At 40.8% G+C, this 9,310-nt stretch overlaps 1 protein-coding gene across 1 annotated transcript; it reads left to right on the top strand.

Annotated features, from left to right (window-relative positions):
• Positions 1–427: 427 nt before the first annotated feature.
• On the top strand, positions 428–1,375 carry LOC116599969 (olfactory receptor 1440-like). Its single transcript, XM_032359902.1, has one exon. It carries the CDS (start codon positions 428–430, stop codon positions 1,373–1,375), a length of 948 nt encoding a protein of 315 aa, XP_032215793.1.
• Positions 1,376–9,310: the final 7,935 nt, after the last annotated feature.

Here is a 9,310-nt window from a genome sequence, read left to right as displayed (position 1 = left end):
TAACAGTATCATTATTTTTTCACCACACCCAGTGCTCCATGCAATCCGTGCCCTCTATAATACCCACCACCTGGTACCCCAACCTCCCACCCCCGCCCCTTCAAACCCCTCAGATTGTTTTTCAGAGTCCATACTTTTTAAAACAATTTGGCAACAGTGTGTGTGTGTGTGTGTGTGTGTGTCTGTCTGTCTGTCTGTGTCTGTGTAGAAATATTTGCAAGAATGTATTCCAAAATATTAAGAGTAGTTTTGAAATGGGCTCTCCAATTGTTCTTAAAATAATTTTTATGTTTAAACAAGTTGTCTTGACTGTGGATAACTTTTTGTTCAAATAATGAAACCATATTAAAAAAATAAGTTTCATAATATTAAGTTATTCAATCATTAACCCAGGGACCTTTCTGCAGATTGAAAATACTTCAAGACAATGGCTGGAGGAAGGAACAGTACAATAGTCATCAGATTCATTCTTTTGGGATTCTCAGATTATCCCAAGCTCAAGATTGTTCTCTTTGCAGTATTTTTGGGTTCTTACTTCCTGACAGTGGCCTGGAACCTGGGCCTCATCATCCTAATTAGGATGGACTCTTACCTACATACACCCATGTACTTCTTCCTCAGCAACTTATCCTTCTTAGATTTTTGCTATGTTACCTCCACAACCCCCAAAATGCTCTCAGACTTCTTCCAGAAGCCTAGATCCATCTCCTTTTGGGGATGCACCATACAGTACTTCTTCTTCTCTAGCCTGGGTCTGACTGAGTGCTGTCTCCTGGCAGCCATGGCTTATGACCGATATGCTGCCATTTGTGATCCTCTGCTCTACACCGCCACCATGTCGCCCACCCTCTGTGTCCAGATGACAGTTGGAGCCTATATAACTGGTCTCTTTGGTTCATTGATCCAACTGTGTGCCTTACTTCAGCTCAATTTCTGTGGGCCAAATATTATCAACCACTTCTTCTGTGATCTGCCTCAATTATTAGTCCTATCCTGCTCTGAAACCTTTTTCCTAAAAGTCATGAAATTTGTGATAGCAGTGATTTTTGGTGTGATATCTGTCTTTGTCATCATGATATCTTATGGCTATATCCTTGCCACCATCCTGAAGATCAGCTCTGTTGAAGGCAGGTCCAAGGCTTTCAACACCTGTACTTCTCACCTGACAGCAGTGATCTGTTTTTTTGGATCAGGACTCTTTGTCTATATGAACCCCAGCACAGATAATTCTCTGGGCCATGACAAGATGGCATCAGTCTTCTATACAATGGTTATCCCCATGTTGAATCCTTTGATTTACAGTCTAAGGAACAAGGAAATCAAAGATGCCATTAAGAGGTGTAAGAAGAAAGCATTTTCCCATTGTCACTGTTAAAGATCTGGAAGGCTGGTGGCCCTGGTGGTTGGAATTTTCTAGACTATGCAAGGGAAATGGATTTAACTTTATTCAAACCTATCCGTCTTCTGGCAGGATTGCAAATGCATCAACCCATCTGAATCGAGGACTGGGTCAGTGTGATGCGAATCCTATGGCGTCTTTGAATCTCAACAGTCAGCTCTTTTCTTGTATACCAGTAATGACCACACAAAGCAGTTAATATATTAAATGGTATAATAATATAAACTTTCAGTTCCTTGGTGTTTGACCTTTACGTATTCTTTCAGAAATTCTGCCTATGGGCTGGTGAGATTAGGACTAAACACAAGACCAGTAGTCTTTCTCATTCATACACATCACAAGCAGAATCATGACCTCTTCATTCCAGACTCCAAACTCTTTAGGTACCTGAGGAAATTCCAGTTAATTGAGATGGGGAGATGGAGAGAAACATTACTTCAAACTGTGACCTAACTTCCCTGAAGGGAGAGCTGCCATAGGAAGTTTGGTCTGAGTTTGTTTTCTGGGTTTTTATTTCTAGAACCCAACATCAGTAGTTTGTAACTGAATGAACAGGAGTATTTCCATGGTACTACCTTGATCTGGGGAAGCTAAAATACAAAGGAAAGAAATGACCATTTGGACTTTAAGATAGAGTCCGAATTATTATCTGTTATTATGGCAGACCGGATAACATAAATGTACCCATCGCTGCAAAGCTGGAGATATTGAACAATTTTTTTTAGAAAATACTTTGAAACAGATTTCTAAGCAGGCGAAAAATAGGAAAACTTCAGAACACAAATATAAAGTAAAATCAGGAATCCTGAGAGTAAAAGCAGCTCTGAAGATGGCTTTCACGGTGGGGGATCTGCTGAAATCTGAAAGGATCTGTTTGGGGACAGGCATGTGAGGTCTGAGGAAAGAGACTCCAAGTCTGGGGCTGCCTGGGACGTCGATAGGAGACCCAGACGTACATATGAAGGTCCAGTTGACTCTACGTCAGTGTGAGAGGAAATTAAGAGGAAAAAAATCCTGTCTCAGAAAAAAGAAATCTTGGCTCTCTCAGGCTTCATGATGGGTACAGCAAAAAGTAAACTCAGAAATTATAACCTCATGCCCTAGTGGAGTTTTATGGTCTGAATTCATACTTCCTGTGCAGTTCAAGGAATCTTTAGCTGAGAATTAATTTTAAAGTAGTTCCAGGTTGATACTATCCTCGAGTACCAATCAGAAGCAAATGCAAAGCCCCTTTTAAGATTCTTTAAAAAAAAAAAAAGATTTTATTTATTTATTTGACAGACAGAGATCACAAGTAGGCAGAGAGGCAGGCAGAGAGAGAGAGCGGTGGAAACAGGCTCCCTGCTAAGCAGAGAGCCCAATGCAGGGCTCGATCCCAGGACCCTGAGATCATGACCTGAGCCAAAGGCAGAGGCTTTAACCCACTGAGCCACCCAGGTGCCCCCCACCCTTTTAAGATTCTTAAGAGAGTTTTTTTTTTTAAGATTTTATTTATTTATTTGACACACAGAGAGAGAACACAAGTAGGCAGAGAGGCAGGCAGAGAGAGAGGGGGAAACAGGCTCCCCGCTGAGCAGAGAGGCCCAATGTGGGGTCCCCCTTAAGAGAGATTCTTAAATTCAGGCTCAAATAATTTTTCTAAATAACTTTTTAAAGAAGCTTGGGTAACACAAATCTCAAAGTACACAGGGAAATAAGACCTTATGGGTGAAAGCCAAGAAGACATGGTCATATCAAACCTATAAAGATGTCAGGAAAAGCAACTGTCTCAATACAAATATAAAACAGGTGGACTGATGTGTTCAAAACTAAGAAGGGGAATTAAAAATATCTTAAAAGACCAGCATAATGAAGTTTCCTGAGGATTTCTGCATGGGGAAGTGTGGTGAATTATAGATACCTAAGAGACCCTCCTAACTGAAACAACTGAGATGTTGGATTTGAATTAAAATCATCTTTTAATTGAATTTCCACTTAATTTAATGAAAAGAAGGAACAAACTAAGCCCCTAAGTGAAGTGAAACCAGGAGCCCAGGGAAGTAAAAATGTGCTAAAAATGGGTTTCTTCTTAGAGAGTCCTCCTGAACGCTGGAGACCTTAACTTCTGCTATGTCAGCTATAGGAGGTGAAGGCTAGAAGACCACACTCAGGGTGTGCCCCCAGCTGATATGGACGGCAACCTCCACATAAAGCCCAGGTGATACCCTCAGTGTAAATAAGTAAGAATCGCACAGATTATGCTAAAAAAAAAAAAAAAAAGAAAGAAAGAAAGAAAGAAAAAACAGCAACAAAAAAGCAGTTTATAGTAAATAAAGGCATGAACCTCTATACCAAGTCAAACCCCCATAACTGAGAACCAGTGGGGGAAAAATTGTCCATATTAGCAGAAAGAGTCAATTATCATATGGTTTCACTTACTTGTGGAGCATAAGGAATAACACGGAGGTCACTGAGAGATGGAGAGGAGAAGGGAGTTGGGGGAAATCATAGGGGGAGAGGAACCATGAGAGACTGTGAACTCTGAGAGACAAACTGAGGGGTTTGGAGGGGAGGGAGGTGGAGGGTTGAGTGACCCTGGTGGTGGGTACTAAGGAGGGCACATATTGCATGGAACACTAGGTATGATGCATAAACAATGAATCTTGGAACACTGAAAACATAAAAAATAAAAAAATAGACCTAAAAATCTTCAGATATTGGAATTATCAATAAAAATCATAAAGCAATTAAGGTTAGCAGTGATGAAACAGATTAAATCTCCCCCAGAAGGAAGATATTTTTTTCTCAAAGGGACAAATACTGAGAACCTGTCCGACACCTGGCCACTCAGAACCCTGAAAACAAGGACATCAAAAGGAGGAGGCCTTACCATTTGCAACAACGTGGATGGACCTTGAAAGCATTATGCTAAGTGAAATAAGTCAGAGAAAAGACAAACAGTATATGATCTCATTTATATGTCAAATCTAAAAAAACAAAAACAAAAACAAAAAACAAAACTCATAGATGCAGAGATTGGATTGCTAGTTTCCAGAGGGAGTGAAATGGAATGTGGGCAAAATGGGTAAAGCTTATCAAAAGGTATAAACTTCCATTTATCAAATAAATCATAGAGACAGCATCATGACTCTAGTTAATGATACCGTATTCTATATTTGGAAGTTCCTAACAGTGTAGATCTTAAAAGTTCTCATCACAGGAAAAAAATTAAGATGGATGTTAATTAGACTTAATTCTGGTGATCATTTCACAATAATATATTAATACTCAATCATTATGTTGTACATCTGAAATTAATATAATGTTGTGTGTCAATCACATTGTTAAAAAAAAAAAAAAAAAGCAAAGGGGCACCTGGGTGACTCAGTGGGTTAAGCCTCTGCCTTTGGCTCAGGTCATGGTCTCAGGGTCCTGGGATCAAGCCTCATATCGGGCTCTCTACTCAGCAGGGAGGTTGCTTCTCCCTACCCCCTGTCTGCCTCTCTGCCTATTTGTGATCTCTGTCTGTCAAATAAATAAAGAAAGAAAATCTTAAAAAAAAAAAAAAAAAGCAAAGGGAAGAGGCTTGGTATAGCCATGTGGTGGAATATTATTCAGCCATAATAAGGAATGGAGTAGCGATAGCTTCTACGACATGGATGGCCCTTGAAAACATCATGCTGAGTGAAAGAGTCAGTCACAAGGGACCCTGTATGGCAAGATTCCATTTTAACGAAATCTTCAGAATAGAGAGATCTATAGAGATGGGAAGTGGTTTAGTGTTGGTCTAGGGACAAGGCGAGGAAAGTCATTGCTAATGGATATGAAGTTTATTTTGATGAAAAATTTCTAAAATTAGATTGTGGTAATGGTCACAAAACTCTGTGAATATAATAAAAGTCACTGAATGCACACTTTAAATGGGTAAATTTTATAAAATGTGAAGTATATCTCAATAAAGTTTAAAAATAAAAGGAGCAACAGAGAACAAGGATGGAAAGTGCAGAGGACCGAAGGCGAGCCTCTCGGGAAGGCACTGTTTCTGTGAGGGGCAGTCCACAGAGATTTGGTAATAAAAAAGGAAATGAACCAGGGAAATTAAAGGTCCTAAGAAAATTATAAAAATCAAGTAAAACACAACCCCATCTCCATTTTTGTCACCATATACAAAAGAAACTGCCCTTTTTATACCAACATAAGAGGACACACTTTTACTAAGAAACGTGGTATACTTACAACCATACTTGATTTCTGCAGAGCCTTACACAGTCTCAGACTCTCAGACTTCAGCTCTGGTAAACCATGATTGATTAATATTCCCAAGATCCTAACAATCCACACACCTGTTGTGCTGTGGCATGCTACGGATTATCATCCACCAACAAGACACACTGGACAGCTCCATGCTCTTGGGACAGAACTGAGCCGAGTGAGGAACTGAGGAGGGGGCAGCCCCTTTGATCAGAAGTGGAAATGAAGAGATTCACCATAGGTTTCCTTGAAATAACTTTTTTGTTTTCTCTTTCTACAGTTAAAATATGGTTGTGACGATTAGAGTTGCATATGGATTGCCAGAAATATGTTACACAGTTATGAAGATGACCACATTAACCAAAGAATATGAAGTGGCAAGTAAACTGGGATAAATCCTGTATTTGTGAAGTATATTTCTTACGTATGTAATGAGACATCAGCATGTGAAATCCTGTTAGACTTTCATTAACCAGTAGAGGGCGAACCAACCCAAGAGTATGTAGTGATTGAGCGGTTAACACAGACATGGCCTTAGGCAGATCCGACCAGTGACAGTGATGATACTGACTTCAATGTGTGTAATTCTTGACAGTTCATATCCATAAATATCTGGTCTTCATGACAGCTTGGCTGGTAGATGAGGAAGCAGAACCCAGCTCCACTTGCTGAGGTCACCTAGCAAATGAGCAGCCGATGAAGGGCAAGGCACGTGTGTTTACCAGCATCACCCAAGGGGAAAGAATGTTAACACCTCCCACCATAGTGATCAGGCAGGATACACTTTTCCCCCAACAGTTGCCACTTTAGTTGGGATTTCCCCTTCAAATATCTTGGCATGCGTGCCTGAGAGAGGCTGAATACATCCACCTCTCTGTTGTGCACAGGAGATGGGAATACTTCTCTTTGATACTTCTCTTCATCCCAAGCTCTCAGAACCTCTCAGTCTCTTTTATGTTTGGATGAAAACAAGACAATTCTGACTGTAAGAAAATTCCTCCTTGAACTAAGCAACAAGTTCTTTCCAAGTGACTTCAACCTATTCTCATCTGCAACAGGGACATTAACTAGCCTCCCTCCTTACTTCCTAAGATGTAGGAAAAGTTGGTGGAGTTAACAATACAATACCTTCTCTTACCCTTCCCTATCCAGGAGGAAGATAGTAAGCAGAGAACCCAGCTGCACTATAACCCAGCTGCACTACACTGGGACTTTTGACCCAAGAAGTTGAGATAATATATCTATTGTTCCAAGCTGCTAAATTTGTGTTAATTGATTATGCTGCGATAGAAGACTAATAAGCTCATTGCAAGTTTTTGTTTCTTTGTAAAGCTACCCATGCCCCGCCCCAAACTTCGCAGTTGATATCCCAATGAAGCTATTATATATATATATTTTTTAATTTCTTTGGTTGCCCAAAGAAGGTTGACCAATTCAGGAAATATTTATTGAGCTCTATTTGATGCCAGGCACTGGAACACAAAGAGGAATAAGTTAAAATTCTAAAAATCCTCAAAAGAAATAATACAAGTAGATGGATAGCTGTTATCTGAATCAAAAAGTGATGGAAGCCAGGAAGGAATGAGAATTTAGGTTAGGGAGAATTGAGGGTACCAAGAAAGGTTATCCTGGAATGGCAGTGGAGAATATGATAGAGCATCAACAAAAGGCTCAGGAAAGATTTCATGCAGTAGTGAATGTCTTTGTGGAGTTAGAGAACACATTTAAATAGATGATCCCATCAGCAACCTAAATCTGGGATTAGTCTGGAAAGCGAAGTAGGTGGTGAGGATTGGTGGCAGAAACCTCAGAGACAGACCAATGAACCCATGCATTTGGGAGGGTCTAAGGAATAAGAATTCGTTAAAAATAGAGTCACTGAGAGCTGCACAGTAGAAAAACAGGAAGTTTTGGTAAAGGGAAATATTAAGAGTTTGAGATTTTGAAATTAAGAAGTTTCCTATTCTGGTCTGGATTAGGGCTGCCAAATCACGTGACCAGGTGGCACAGAGTTTCAAGTTGGTGAGGGTGTAGGGGTTAAGATGAAGCTAGGGAATTTGGAGAGGCATCCCCCTTGACACCATTTGGTTCATCTTTCTGGTTGACCTTAAACACAGAGGGCTAGATGAATATGCGCTTGAGAAACATGCAGAAGAATGAGATAATCAGTGAGGTAAATCAATCTAGAAATATTTCTTGCACTATTGAGCTTGAAGTTTGGTCTTAGGGACAGACAATAAATGGGTGAACATTCCTAGCCATGTGTTGATTGCCCAAAGTCATTCACTGATCAACTTGAGAAGAGTTTTGTCTTGAGACATCAGAGATGTAATAGAGACAGTTCACAGAGGGAACCCACTGGGTTTTCCCCTCTACCTTCCTGCCATACCTGACAGAATTTCAACACTAATTTTAGATTTTCAAGACTAACTGATGATTCAGTAAAACGAACGGTTACTTGGTAATCTATAGTTGTCTTCCCCCTCTCTTCTCTTGCTTCCCCAAACCATCAACATCCATGTAGAATGAAGTGTCCCCTATTTGTCTGGCTTTTTATGGCTTCCTAACAAGGACTTTCCCACCATCTGGGATCCAGCTGGATTGTCCTCTCCAGTAAACATTCATCAGCCTAATGACCTGCCTCTAGTCGCAGCTGTCTCTTCTTGAAATTGAGCCCCACTGACAAAACGCTTAAAAGTACTAAGATCAATCAAGTTCAGGGTAGTTGTGCATTTCCCAAGTCACATCAGCTCTGGATCTTTTTCATGTCTATTTTAAGGGACAACTCAGTTTCGTTAATGCATAGCAGTTAATTGGATGCATGATTCCCAGAGGCTCATTCTTGCTGTGTTCCTGGTCTTAGCAAGTCTTCTTTAGGAAAGGGTTAGGATGGGACTACTCAGCAGGGAATATATAACAATGTGGCTTCCTAGAAGAGGCTCCACCCCTCCCGTCACTCCAAACAGGACTGAAGGATCAGAGTCTCTATTTAAAGAACAGACAGTAGACACTGGGGAGGGCCACATCTGCCTGACACATGTGGTTGGATGACTATTTTCTAGGTTTTTACTACCTTGCTGGATTATAGATTTAGTCTAAGACTGAGTGTAGATTCCAAGAGACCACCTTTTCCACTTATCCTGGATCCATAAAAATAAACTTTTATTCTGTTTTTGATGAGCTAAAACAACTATTTACATGGACAGACAAGACCAGCCTCCCACAACCTAGACCTCTGTGGGGCCCCTCCCATTTTAACCCTTCCCTTTCTGTTTCTGGGTTCCTTGCGTTTCTCATGACTGTTTGCCTCTGGGTTCTCAGGCATCCTTCCTTCATCTCTTGTGATGGGCCCAGCCTTCCATTATGGCTCTGCCAACTATTGGTCATGATTTGGGGAACAGCCACAACTGAGGACAACTGCTGCAGAGTATCCCTCTCCAGGGCTTTTCCTTCAGTCTCCAAATCTGTTCAGGTTTCCCCAATCTTATCCTGACATTGCCAGCCACCGTACCTACTTTTCGTTTCATTCCTTTCTTTAATTACCAAACAACCATTCACTTTCTTCAGCACCTGGCTTTACTCAAATCCCCTGGTCCCCACTCCGAGTACCCAATCTGGGATGGTTGAGCTTCTGTGGGAAGATCACAGCCTCCTTCCTACCTGCCACAACCAATGGCCTCT

The sequence above is a fragment of the Mustela erminea genome, chromosome 9, assembly GCF_009829155.1.
Source record: "Mustela erminea isolate mMusErm1 chromosome 9, mMusErm1.Pri, whole genome shotgun sequence".
Classification (NCBI taxonomy): domain Eukaryota; kingdom Metazoa; phylum Chordata; class Mammalia; order Carnivora; family Mustelidae; genus Mustela; species Mustela erminea.
Note: the sequence above shows the minus strand (reverse complement) of the source record. Positions and strands in the feature narration are given on the sequence as shown.